A 14,865-nucleotide genomic window follows, 5' to 3' on the forward strand; every position below is an offset into this window, starting at 1 on the left:
AAGAAGCAACTTAATTTCTGGGTGCAAATAGAGGAGTGAGCTGGCCGAATTTAATTGATCTTATTCATAAGATTTCAATTGATGATATGAATCGAGAGTCATTTCCCTTCAAAAACCAAACAACGAAATCTATCTCTTCCTATCGGCACCGACAGTCTGGTGGTGAGTAAGCAAGCAACTCTCTCTTTATTATGATCTCTTGGCTCTCCCCTTCAACTTTTCTATTGTCGGTAGCCTAAGTCATCATCTATGAAGTATCGACATGAACACCAAATACGGATACGAACACATGAATACTTGTCAAACACATCAAACTTAATCCAGACATAAACATCAGTATCGGTGTCGTATCAAACATTGAACACAATAAGAAACTAAAATATCCATACTTCATAGATAATGTTCTATGAAGTATCAACATTGACACCCTCCGTGCTTCATAGATCATGATCACAATTCATCAACTTCCCGATCTTGGTCCTTGGAATTATCACATCAAAAAATGCACACGAAAGTAACTATAAGCTTCGGTAAATGCTCCACCACTATAACTCATCATTGCATTTGGAATACATAATTATTTATTTATCTATTATAATTTTATGAGATTTTATAATTTTATATAAATTTAAACCTTTTACATGAAATTTAATTTAATATTAAGATTGTTAAAGTGAATTATTAATTTAATTTTATCGGTCTTAGGATACTTAAAATGTATTACTTAAGGTATTTATATAAGCAATCTTTTATCATTTGTTCCAAATGAAAAAAAAATAAAATTAACTAACATTATTTAAAATTAATCAACTCATATAAACAACATATAAACACGCTCTACAATATGAACTCTTACATAGTCAAATGTAAAATTCAAATTGAAAATCAATTAACATTTTAACATGTGTCTGGCAGGTGTCAAAGATAACCTATATCTCCGAAACCACAATCATCATTCACCACGTCACCCCCACAAAGAAAAATTAAGACAAGCACACAAAATACAACTACGTAAAACAACTTAAGAAAAAACAATTTTCCTAAACTTTAGTCAAATTCTCCCAATGATTAGCCAACTGAGACAGAGTTTGTGTTGAAGAACCGTGTTTCAGTGCATTAGCAGCAGAATCTTTTAAATTCCTCAATCTTTCACGCATTCCTTTACCTTCCTCTCCTTCCATCAAACACTTTACAACCTTTGCAATTTCCTCCTTCTCAATTATGCCATCTTCGTTAAATTTTGGCCTCAATGCCACTTTAAGACCATCGGTTAACATCACTGCATTCATCCTCTGCTCAGCAAAGAGTGGCCATGTTATAATAGGCACTCCTTCTTGGACACTCTCCAGAGTTGAGTTCCAACCACAATGGCTTAGGAACCCTCCAACTGAATTGTGACTAAGAACCTGAACCTGAGGTGCCCATGATGGCACAACCAAACCTTTCTCCTTTGTCCTTTCTAAAAACCCACTTGGTAAAAATTTCAAAGGGTCCTCATTTGCAGCCTCAAGGTATGCAGCACTAACTGATTCACTTGGTGCTCTCAAAACCCACAAGAACCTTTGACCACTCAATTCCAAACCCGAAGCTAACTCATTGATTTGGTTCTGAGAGAGTGTTCCACCACTTCCGAAAGAAACATACAACACTGAACTAGGTGGCTGCTTGTCCAACCATTTTAAACACTTATCAGACTCGTCAACTTCACTGCTTGACCCTTTTTGTGTAATGGGTCCAACTGGGTACAATCTGATCTTTCCATTTCCAAACTCTTCCAATGCTCTTACAGCACCTGATTCCATTTCTAAGAAGGTGTTGATCAAGATCCCATCAGTAGTTACCATTGCCTTGGTATCTTCAACAAAATGCTTGTAAAATTCACTAGATCGATCATGGGATGGATCCGGAAGATCACTCCCCATGAATGGTACACAACCTGGTAACCTTATAGGTTCTGTTAGATCCTTGTACGCACTTGAAACCTCCTCATCAAGTTTTGACATGTGTAGAAGCAGTGACAATACCATAGCTGAACTAGGGAAGTAAAAATAGGACAGGGCATTGAATTCCTTAGCAAATTCCAATGCTTGAAGTGCAAGAACATCTACCACCAACGCAGTTAAAGGGACTTTAGAGAACAAGGATTTCAGCACCTCATGTATTGATGGCAGAGAATGAGAAATAGTGAGTTGAATTAGCTGTCCAATGTATCCTCCTTGGGATAATTGTTCTATGCTAACTGGAGGAAGAAAGATGAAGTCTATGAATGAAGGAAGGGTTTTAAGGTAGGCTTTGCAGGATTCTGTGGATGACTCAAGTGAAGGAATGATGCAGGTCACTTGAAAATTTGGGTGAAGCTTCACAAGTCGCTTGCTGAACTCAATTATTGGAACTATGTGGCCAAAACCAGGGCTTGAAACAATAGCTATGTGAGTTGTTTTTGCCATGGCAACAGATTGTAGATGTTTACCTGCTCACAATTTCGTGACAGCCGTTTATTATGTTTTCTTTATGACGAAAATGTTGTCTTGATCTATAGCAAAGCACTCCACTGGTTTATTGCTTTCTATTTTATTACAAGCAATAGGTGTTTACAAAATTAGCTAAACTTGTTATTTGTCTGATACTTTCGTGTGACTTATTTATATTCAATAATTACGTAATGCTATGTGGCATTATTGATACATCAAATAATTTAGTTTAACTTTTTGTTTTTGAATTAAAGTCCAATGATTTTTTTTAAAATATTATATTTTTATCTTTAGTTTAGTATTTTATTAAAAGATATTTTTATCTCTAATTAATTTATATTTTTTCTAATTTTAAATCTAGTCTTTCCTTTCCTGCATATAATCTTTCTTATCATCATCAACACTAGAGCACGAGCACTTTCTGTCTCTGCATTCTTGTGCAAAAATTAAGTGTTATTAATATATTTTTCTTTACCTTTTAAAAAATAAAATGCTCTAATTATATATAATAAATTGATTTCCTAATTATTTTTTATCTAACATTAGAACATCTTTTATCTAACATTAGAACATCTTTTATCCAACATTAGAACATATATTTAATAAAATTTTGAAATATATATTTTATCTTTATCTTGATTTTTTAAAACAAGTTAGATAAGAAAATATTATGCATTTCACAAGGAAAATTATAAATATTTTCATCTCTAATTTAAAAAATTAAGATATATATCAAAATTTATTAAATATACTAGTTTTAATTTTAAATAAAATATATATCTTGGCGGGATATATATGTTCAGGTCTAAAAGATACGAATTTATATTTTTTAACTCATTCTTGTTGGATTTTATCATATTTGGATAAACTAGTGGCAAACTAGTTACATTATATCACATTTTTATAATTTTAATTTACTTAAATACATTAAAATTTTATATTTATAATTTATTTTAATTTATGTTTTGTCTTGGGAAAAAAATACTCTAGTTTGATTCTTATTATCTATCATCCACGTAATATCATTTCATATTAAAGCTTATATATTTTTATTCTTTATTCCCTATCATCTTTCATCGACGAAATATCATAGCATTGATTTTTATTTTTTTTAAAAATTAATGTCTGGTTTTATTTGAGTTTTTATTAGTGTTTCTTATTTTCTTAAAAAATATTTTAAGTCGTCTATTATCAATTTATCAAAGATGCATTAGATGTTGATATGTCACAATCAACTAACAATTCATTAAAATAAACATTTATGAAAGTAACACATTAAAAAATAGTTTATAGCTTTTAGATTGGTTATGTAAAATAATTTTATATTGTAATTCAATTATAAATAATTATTTGTATAAATTTTAAAGTAGTTATTATAAAAGTTAAAAAATATCATAAATGATAAATTATGATTTGATTACTATATAAAATTTATACTGTCTGACTTTTTCTTTCTTAAAAAAGCTATACTACCAATACCAATAGGATAATACTTTTTAATCACATGTGATGTTTCTATTTGAATAATAAAAGTCATGAAATAAAACAATTATTTCAATCTGATTTTAAAAACAGTGTAAAATAATATAAAAATATTACAATGCCAGCCAGATACTGCATATGCACTAAGCAGCATATATATTATCTATTACTACCAACTCCCCTGCAATTTGTCACTTACTTTGTCTTTATTGCTCGTATTTTTGTTTAGATTAATGTGGTTAATCCAAACTCGTTAAGTTTTATATTGGTTGTGGACGTGGCTTTCATCGGAAGCTTTTATCGTCTCTCACGCATTTGAAAGGCCCAATGGCTTGTCAACTTTCCTAAAACCTTTTGCTTTCAATTCAAATTTTTTAAGAGGTTAGGTTTTTTTCTTCTGTTTCTGCTTATATATTATTTTTTGCTTTTAGTCTTTTATTATTATTATTTGTTTATGTCAATCTTCCCATTATTTTGTCATTTCCATTAACCTCTTTTGCAAAAACATTAATTAAGTTTTCTTTTTCTGTTGATAAGGGGGCCTAAAGGCCTCCATATATCTTGGCAAGTTTGGAATGCCTTTTTTTACATTTTAAATATTTATTTGTAATTTATATTAGTGCGTAATAAGTTTAATACGTTAATTTTTTTCATCTAATTTAATTTCTTGTTAGTTTATACCGTAACATTTCATATAATATTAAAATATATATATTGTCATAGTGAAAATAAAGAAAGTTCAATAAGCCTACACTGAACATGACATGTAATGTTAATTAAGGACTGTATAGCTATGCTCACCACCAATTAACTTGGAAAGCTTTATATTTTAATTTATTCACTAGATTGTGACTTGTATGAGCACCAAGCTTTAGGTGGTTCAGCAAGTTTGTTAATTTGAATGAATCCATCATTTACTGGGTAATTAACAATATTAATAAATAATAACACACATGTATCTACTACCAAGTTGCATGCAACATGTAAGATGATGACAATGAATTATGAAATAGCTGTCTAAAGAAATCTTGAAACAGAAAATTGTGATATTACTGATATGACAAATTGTACAATTGTGAACCGAGTTCTTCGCCAACATAAATAGCCAAAGGGCTGTATCTAAACTTAGAAACCTAAAGATGAAGATAGAAGGAAACGAACTAAAAACATAAAAGCTATCCTATCAGTATCAGTTATAATAAAATGCTAACTAACTATAATTACTAGCTAGATAGAGTTCTTGATATAACTCAATATGTAATTTCATTACTCTGGAGTGATTGAGCATGCAAAAAAAGGCTGGGTCAGGTTTATTATTAGGTGTCTCTATATCATACATTTTGTCATCTTTCTTAGTTTATTCTCTTTGGGAGTTTTAGTTTTAGTTTTTTTTGTTATATCACATGTATCCTTCACGGAAAATAATTCTATTCGAGTCGTGGAATTTGAGGTACTCTAAAATAATAACAAATTCCTTAAAATTTTATTAATGCGATCTTTCTCTGGCACTTTCCCCCCTCTTTTCTTGAATACCTTTTCTTCTTGTTAAATGATTATGAATAGGAGTATTCCATTGGAAATAGTAGTATTTCATAAACAGAACAAAAATCTTTCAAAAATTTAACAATTAGAAAAGGAAAGGAGGTAGTATAATTAATTTAGGTTCCGAAATTAATGATATTAAAACTTTTTTTATTTATTACAAAAGGAGGAAAAAGAGGACATATCCTTCATTGAATGAATTTTATTTTTGTACTCATAAAAAAAATGATCAAAGTTGGGTGCACCTTTTTGGTTTTATCTATTTCTTAGTTCTTACTTTCTACAAATCTGCCTATATAATGTTATAAAAAAAACAAGTAGAGAAATAACCCCGAGGACATGTTGATCATATTTATAAGTTAATTTTCTGTTTATGTGTAACAAGTAGAAAACTCTATATTGTCAGTTGCTGCACTACTTTGTATTTTCTTGATTCAATTTTTATACTACTTAAGTTTGGTATATTGATTATACTTTCATATGAGTTCCATGTTGTGAAGGGGGTTAAAGTTTTATTTTATCAAAGAAGTAGTGTGAATTGCCCAGCTTATTTATGGTATATGTATCAAGGAGGATCTCTGTTACAGATGTTTTTATCAGTTGCTGTCACTTATCTCAATTGGAATTATCTTTATGTTGGGATTCCAAGCAATTCATTTATCATCATTGAGTTTCCCTTCAGTCTTAGCATTTATGCAGGATGTCAGCTTTGAAGTTATATTGGGTTGTAACAATTGAGGTTTATTGGCTCTTCTTCTTATCCACATTCATCACCTCAACATACTAATGAAAGTGAAACGACGAAGATAGTGATTAGTTTTTTTTTTTTTTTTGGGTCTGCAAAATATGTATATATTTATATTAATAATATACCAAGAGATACAAGAAGTATCTCTCAGATTGGGGTACACATGTGTCTACAAACGTTACAGCTCAACATATTAATCATAATAATCACAATAAATATGGACGATGTCTTGCATAATCCTAGAAATAGAATGATCAAAATTCACGTTGTTGAATACCTCATTTTTTCCTGAATCTCATTAAATTCCAGCTGACCGATCCCTATATAACCCACGCAGCTTCTCCAAAATTGTAATTCGCATTCCAAGATCCGCAATAACTTAACCATGAAAAGCACACAAAATACAACTACTTAAAAACAATTTAAGAAAAAAGCTATTTACCTAAACCTCACTCGAATTTTCCCAGTGACGAGCCAATTGAGACAGGGTTTGTGTTGAAGAGCCATCTTTCAGTGCATTAGCAGAGAAATCTTTTAAATTCATCTTTCTTTCACGTATTCCTTTACCTTCTTCCCCTTCCATCAGACACTTTATCACCTTCGCAATTTCCTCCTTCTCCACTATGCCATCCTCGTTAAATTTTGTCCTCAACGCCACTTTAAGTCCATCGGTTAACATAACTGCATTCATTCTCTGCTCAGCAAAGAGTGGCCATGTTATTATAGGCACTCCCTCTTGCACACTCTCCAATGTCGAGTTCCAACCACAATGGCTCAGGAACCCTCCAACTGAATTGTGACTAAGAACCTGAACCTGAGGTGCCCATGATGGCACAACCAAACCTTTCTCCTTTGTCCTTTCTAAAAACCCACTTGGTAAAAATTTCAAAGGGTCCTCCTTTTCTGCCTCAAGGTAAGCAGCATTAACTGAATTACTTGGTGCTCTCAAAACCCACAAGAACCTTTGACCACTCAATTCCAAACCCGAGGCTAACTCATTGATTTGGTTCTGAGAGAGTGTTCCACCACTTCCAAAAGAAACATACAACACTGAACAAGGTGGCTGCTTGTCCAACCAACTCAAACACTTACCAGACTCATCAACCTCATCTCTTGACCCTTTTTGCGTAATGGGTCCAACTGGGTACAGTCTGATCTTCCCATTTTCATACTCTTCCAATGCTCTTATAGCACCTGATTCCATTTCTAAGAAGGTGTTGATAATTATCCCATCTGCGGTAGCTATTGCTTTGGTACGTTCAAGAAAAGACTTGTAAGCTTCGCTTGATCGACTTTGGGTTGAAGCTGGAAGATCAACCCCCAAAATTGGTACATAACCTTGTAACTTTATAGGTTCTGTTAGGTCCTTGTACTCACCTGAAACTTCCTCATCAAGTTTTGGCATGTGTAGAGCCAGTGACAGTACCATGGCTGAACAAGGGGTGTAAAAATAGGATAGTGCGTTGAACTCCTTTGCGAATTCCAAGGTTGGAAATGCAAAAATATCTGCAACCAACGCTGTTAAAGGAAATTTAGAGGACAAGGATTTCAGGGCCTCATGTATTGATGGCAGAGAAAGAGTAATAGTGACTGCAGGGTTTACTCCTTGGGGTAATTGTTGTTTGTTAATGGGAGGAAGTAAGATGGTGTCTATGTTTGAAGGAAGAGTCTTAAGGTAGGCTTTGGAGGATTCTGGGGGTGACCCAAATGAGGGAATGATGCAGTTGACATGAAAATTTGGGTGAAGCTTGATAAGTCGCTTGCTGAACTCAACTATAGGGACTAGGTGGCTGAAACCAGGACCTGAAACAATAGCTATGTGAGTTGTTTTTGCCATGAAAACAGAACATATACTATAGATATGTTTGCCTCCAAAATGTGGTGAAAGCTAAATATGATGCTCTCTTTATGATAAAAAAAAAGGTTGTTTTTTGTTATCCAATTTATCCCCATAATAGGAATTTGAAAGAAGCATACCTTGGTTTGACTTTTTTTATTTGAATGTTATTTACATATAGCTTTCAAGGAGGAGGATCCGATGATGTAAGTGCTTAGGCAAACTTGGTTTGACTTTCTTTATTTCCTAGTTTTTCTTTCTAGTTTGTTTTTTTTTATTTTCTATGTTTGGAATGAGGGTGAAAAGAAAAGAAAAAAATTTTAAAATTTGAATTAAAAGAAAAAATTTAAAATTTATGGTTGTATAAGTCAATTTTTTTTCTTTTTTCTTTTCATTTACTCTTAATCTAAATAAAAGAAAATATTTGGTTATATATGTTTTTCTTTTTCTTTATTTTCTTTTCTTTCTATCATTAATATGTGTTGAATTGTATAGAAGAGAAAAAAATTTAAAAAATATTTAAATTAAAGTGAAAAAAATGAGACCCATATTAATTTTTTTAAAATTTCTTCTTAAACAGTGATTTTCTCTCTTGAATCAAACCATCCTTCGGCTTGACGTGATTTACCCAAACTTATTTGGGGTTTATTGGTTGTGGACTTAGCTTTCATCCAGAAAGTTTGCTTTGATTCTTCCTCTTACATTCGTAAGGTCCAATGACTTTTAGTGAGTTAATTTCCTATAACATTTTTGCTTTCCGTTCAAATTCTTTAATTCCTATTGTTTCTTTTTTATACTGGTTTAGTCTTTTAGTTTTTCAACTCTCACTCACTTAAATAAATGAAAACAATTGAAGTTTTGAAACATACGTTATCAATTTAATGGTCAGTATATCTTTTCACGTTTGAAATAGATATTTTTAAGAGCACTGCTCCTTTTTTTTAAAAACAAACAAACAGAAGAACTACTATTATATATTATACTAGAGAGTGTAACCCATAACATACACGGTAAATATTGTTTATCAATATTCATATTTCTTATCTCGTGTAAAATAAGTGCTTATAATTTTAGGATAAAGATTACTAATTCTTATTTGGGTTATTATCATTAAGGTTTGAATTAGTATTTTTTGGTCTTGGATAAGACACCATGCATATTTTTCAATTAACTATGTTAACGATTAATTTCATTAGTTATAAGTATATGTCGTTAATCTAAGATAATTTTGCATACTAAAAAAATTAAAGATAATCTTTTTGACTAATATTTTTTATTTATTTGTGAAAATTGGTTCTTATGCTATTCAATATTTCTGTGCTGAAAATGGTTATATCACGTGATTAAAATACTATCCATTTATTGTCAAATTAAAAAATTATTCATATTCTCTATGATTTCAATTAAATTTATAATCATCAATTTAAAATGAAGTTATAAGTATAAGAGTTGATGGTAAAATATCGAATCAGCCAGGTGGTCGGAAGGGTAGCTTACAGCTTTCCACTTTGCAGGACGTAATAATTATTTTTGGCTCACGTAATAACTAGTTGTTTTATACTAATATGATCTATGAATTATATCTTAATGGTGCAGTGTGGATGATTAGTCATGTATAATGCATGTTACAATAAGAATTCTAATACTATATTGAACTTAATTAAATTAATTAATTTAAACTTAAATATGTTAAAAAAATTATATATATTTAACTTCTTTTAATAAATTTTTTATTATTTTGAGTCTTTTATATTTTAAAAAATTTATTTCAGATTTTTATGGATTATTGAAATGATTGTTGAAATGATGATAACTTAAATAATTATTAAAATAACTTCGACTAATCATCCATTTTAAAAAATGAAAAATAATAAAATATAAACATATGACCCCACTCTAATTTTTAAAACTTTTTACTCAAATAAATAAAAGGAATTAAATCAAACACAACCTTAAAACCTAAAATGTACAAATAAACAAGGAGTGGACGTCAAATTTTCTTTAGAGACAAACGTAAAATTCAACTTGAATATCAATCAACATCTCTTTCATGTGTCAACGATACCCTACATCTCCCGAAACCTCAAGTACCCCACAAACAAAACAAATTAAGAAAAACACACAAAACACAACTTCGTAAAGCAATTTAAATGAAAAACTATTTTCCTAAACCTGACTCGAATTTTCCCAGTGACGAGCCAATTGAGATAGGGTTTGTGTTGAAGAGCCATCTTTCAGTGCATTAGCAGAGAAATCTTTTAAATTCATCATTCTTTCACGCATTCCTTTACCTTCTTCCCCTTCCATCAGACACTTTATCACCCTCGCAATTTCCTCCTTCTCCACTATGCCATCCTCGTTAAATTTTGTCCTCAACGCCACTTTAAGTCCATCGGTTAACATAACTGCATTCATTCTCTGCTCAGCAAAGAGTGGCCATGTTATTATAGGCACTCCCTCTTGCACACTCTCCAATGTCGAGTTCCAACCACAATGGCTCAGGAACCCTCCAACTGAATTGTGACTAAGAACCTGAACCTGAGGTGCCCATGATGGCACAACCAAACCTTTCTCCTTTGTCCTTTCTAAAAACCCACTTGGTAAAAATTTCAAAGGGTCCTCCTTTTCAGCCTCAAGGTAAGCAGCATTAACTGAATTACTTGGTGCTCTCAAAACCCACAAGAACCTTTGACCACTCAATTCCAAACCCGAGGCTAACTCATTGATTTGGTTCTGAGAGAGTGTTCCACCACTTCCAAAAGAAACATACAACACTGAACAAGGTGGCTGCTTGTCCAACCAACTCAAACACTTACCAGACTCATCAACCTCATCTCTTGACCCTTTTTGTGTAATGGGTCCAACTGGGTACAGTCTGATCTTCCCATTTTCATACTCTTCCAATGCTCTTATAGCACCTGATTCCATTTCTAAGAAGGTGTTGATAATTATCCCATCTGCGGTAGCTATTGCTTTTGCACGTTCAAGAAAAGACTTATAAGCTTCACTTGATCGATTTTGAGTTGGAGCTGGAAGATCAACCCCCAAGAGTGGTACACAACCTTGTAACTTTATAGGTTCTGTTAGGTCCTTGTACTCACCTGAAACTTCCTCATCAAGTTTTGACATGTGTAGAGCCAGTGACAGTACCATGGCTGAACAAGGGGTGTAAAAATAGGATAGTGCGTTGAACTCCTTTGCGAATTCCAAGGTTGGAAATGCAAAAGTATCTGCAACCAACGCTGTTAAAGGAAATTTAGAGGACAAGGATTTCAGGGCCTCATATATTGATGGCAGAGAAAGGGTAATAGTGAGTTGAATTAGGAGTCCAGCGTATGCTCCTTGGGGTACATTTTCCTTGCTAATTGGAGGGAGAAAAATGGAGTCTATGTTTGAAGGAAGAGTTTTAAGGTAGGCCTTGGAGGATTCTGGGGTTGACCCAAGTGAGGGAACGATGCATGTGACATGAAAATTTGGGTGAAGCTTAACAAGTCGCTTAGTGAACTCAATTATAGGGACCAAGTGGCTGAAACCAGGACTTGAAACAATAGCTATGTGAGTTGTTTTTGCCATTAAAAGACTATAGACAATAGATGTTTACCTGCTGACAATTTGGTGGAAGCTGTATGTTATGTTATCTTTATTATGATAAGAGTTCTCTTATAAATATAGCAAAGCATTGGCTTTTTGTTATCCAATTTATACACGTAATAGGAATTTAGAAGTAGCAAACCTTGGTTTCGTTACATTTCAAAGTGGAAGATGCGATGATGTAAGTGCATACGCATGCATGCATTAATATAAACGGCGTATGCATTATCCGTAAATAGTCTCTTTCTTCGTATATGTAATTAGTTAATAATGTCTTCCTAAAACATAAAATACAAAATTTAGTTTCTGAAAGTATAAATAGTATGATAAATATGTCTGACCGTTAACTTTTGTATGTTATCGTTAATAAAATAGTCTACGTGATACAGAGGAACAAATTTGTCACTGAAATGATTGTGAACATGATCATCTCTAATTATCAAGATAGAGACATATTTGTCATATAATATTTTTTTGACTTTTTTTCTTCCTACTCCACTGACAAATACATCATGAAAATATAAAATTTAGTCTCCAAAAATATAAAAAGTGCAACAAATACATCCAAACATTAATAATAAATTGTGACTAATTATTATAATTTGAAAAAAAATTATAATGATTGTGACAAATTTTTTTCAACAAAATCATACACTAAATTGAGTCTAGAAGAAAAAAGAATATTCATTTTATAAACTATAAATATTTTTTTTACACTCTCATGCTTGATGAAAAGTTCAAGTAAAAAAATGCTTATTGTAAAATATTATAGTTAAATTAGGTCCATTAATAATTTGTAGGGAAAATTATAATTGTAATGACACTTTTAATTTGTAAAAAACACTCAACTCCTTTGGAATGATTTTTTAAATGATTAGTCAATAAAAATAATTGTGTATGATTTAAAAAAAATTAAAAATCAAAAAACTTTTATTATAGTTTGTATTTTGATGTCATTACATATACTAATAGACACTCATATTTTATTATGAAAAAATAATTAAATATATAATGTTTGATTAAACAGAAACAATGATTTTCCTATCGTTTTAGAATACAATTTCTTTTTCTTTTTTTTCTATGTTGATAGTATTTATTCAAGAGTTAACAACCAAATGATTGATTTTTTTTTTTGTAGTTAAAGAAAAGTAAGAAGAATTCACCAAAGTAATAAAAATTCACTTCCATTGGCAATATTTTATGTATGTCTCAACCGTTGATGAAACTTAAAAATTATATAACGGAAACAGACACATACCAGTGTGATATAGTTCGCCCAAAATTGTCTTAGTCATTATAAAATTTTCAAAAATATAATAATTTTACACTTTTTACACTTTCGGGACTAAATTTTGTATTTTTATTTTTCAGGGACATATTTATCAGCAGAAGACGAAAAGTAAAAAAAATATTATGATAAGTATGGCCCTATGCTAACAATTAGAGATAACGACGTTGACCATCATTTCAATGACAAATTTGTTCCTCTGCATCACGTAGGCTGTTTTATTAACGGTGACGGAGGGAAGTTAACAGTCCGATATATTTATCACATTTTTTATACTTTTAAGAATTACATTTTATATTTTTATATTTTAAGAATGTATTTATGAACGACATATTGAAGGACAAAAATTATTATTTATCCTGTATAAAATTTCCCAATTTGTCATTATAGCTCGTCTTTTTCTTTTGACAGATGTGGTTACCTAAGCTTGTTTCTGGTTTAATGGTTGGCTTTCATCCGGAAAGTTTGCTTTAAATCTCGTTCTTGACACATTCCAAATTTTGGGTAGATGTGGTTACCCAAAAGTCAGTGGTTGCCTTTAAAGGCCCACTGACTTTTAGCAACTTAATTTCCTAAATTCAAATTATTTAACTCTTATTCTTTTGCTTTGGTATTGGTCTTGTCTTTTAGTTATTCGACTCTCACTACTTTTAAACAAATGGCTAGATTATCTTTTCACATTTGAAATAGTTATTTATAATTTATATTAGTGAAATAAGTTTAATATATAAGTTCATTTTTTCATCTAATCTAATTTTTGTTAGATTGTAAATTCCTCGTTTTTCTAACAGTACAGTTAGATTTTTGGAGAAGTTTTATTTTTATTTATCGTTTGTAAAGTTCAAGATAATTACTCTTTTAATTATTATATCCTTACTTGTGTTATGTCCAATTAATTTACACATGTATTTATTATGAAGTGGAAGAAAAATGGTAAAATAGAAAATTTTATAACTATTTTATTAGAATAAAAAAATATTACATTTCTTTATTTTTACAAGCCAATATTAAAAATAGATAAAAATAAAAGAAGGTTGTAATTAATACTCCATCTAGTCCTTACTATAAGGTCCAAAATAAAAATATAGCTTATCCTTTTTATAAAATTCAATTTATAACTTTTCATGCATAAATTTATTTTTTTATAAAAATATCTTTCATTAACATTAGTTCTAGAACCATGTGATAGTAGTAAAACATAACTTATTAATATTTTTTAATTTCGCTTACAAGGATAGTTTTCTTTAAAAAAATACTAATTAAAAATAAATTTATTGTTCACAACTAAACTAATGAAATTTCTTAGTATGTGGGCATTAGTTGATTGTACCTTATATTTATAACAACCGGATGATGTATATTATATAATATTAAAATATGTATTCTGTTTTTTTACGGATTTAATGTACAATTTAACTGTAGTTTCATTAGTAATTAAAACATAGTAATTTTACAAGTATAATATGGTTCATTTAATTTTGAAAACAGAAGACTTTTTTGTTCTATACTTTATGTTTGCTTTGTCGTACGAACCTTAGTCACACGAATTCTGAGATAGCTAAATGGAGAAGACACGGAAGCGATTCTTTGGCTAACCAATGTACTTTGGATACCTCTCCAACGTTACCAAACAAATGTTAGCTGCTGACGCACTCATTTGTCATAAATATAAGCCATGACCTAAATGGCTAAACCAGAATTACATTATTTGCTGTCAGTTTTTTCCTGTTCAGGTAGGGAGTGTTTTTTTTTTTTTTTTTTTTTAAATAAAATTACAAATTTGGTTTTCCAATTTGTTTTTAATTTTGTTCCCAATTTTTTTTATGAATTTTATTCTTTTATTTTATTCATTCACTCAATCTTAGTTTCCCAGACTAAAATTAGATGTTAATAATGTTGTTGATTA

General features: G+C 30.7%; 3 protein-coding genes across 3 annotated transcripts; all 3 read right to left on the minus strand.

Moving 5' to 3' along the window:
- Nucleotides 1–816: 816 nt before the first annotated feature.
- On the minus strand, nucleotides 817–2,579 carry LOC114423611 (hydroquinone glucosyltransferase-like). The gene has a single exon (XM_028390437.1). It carries the CDS (start codon nucleotides 2,445–2,447, stop codon nucleotides 1,041–1,043), a length of 1,407 nt encoding a protein of 468 aa, XP_028246238.1. The 5' UTR covers nucleotides 2,448–2,579; the 3' UTR covers nucleotides 817–1,040.
- A 3,754-nt stretch (nucleotides 2,580–6,333) lies between these two features.
- LOC114423613 (hydroquinone glucosyltransferase-like) lies at nucleotides 6,334–8,188 on the minus strand. The gene has a single exon (XM_028390439.1). It carries the CDS (start codon nucleotides 8,078–8,080, stop codon nucleotides 6,686–6,688), a length of 1,395 nt encoding a protein of 464 aa, XP_028246240.1. The 5' UTR covers nucleotides 8,081–8,188; the 3' UTR covers nucleotides 6,334–6,685.
- Nucleotides 8,189–10,047: 1,859 nt separating this feature from the next.
- On the minus strand, nucleotides 10,048–11,735 carry LOC114423609 (hydroquinone glucosyltransferase-like). The gene has a single exon (XM_028390435.1). The coding sequence runs from the start codon at nucleotides 11,651–11,653 to the stop codon at nucleotides 10,247–10,249; it is 1,407 nt and encodes a 468-aa protein (XP_028246236.1). The 5' UTR covers nucleotides 11,654–11,735; the 3' UTR covers nucleotides 10,048–10,246.
- Between the last annotated feature and the right edge of the window lie 3,130 nt (nucleotides 11,736–14,865).

The sequence above is a fragment of the Glycine soja genome, chromosome 8, assembly GCF_004193775.1.
Source record: "Glycine soja cultivar W05 chromosome 8, ASM419377v2, whole genome shotgun sequence".
Classification (NCBI taxonomy): Eukaryota; Viridiplantae; Streptophyta; class Magnoliopsida; order Fabales; family Fabaceae; genus Glycine; species Glycine soja.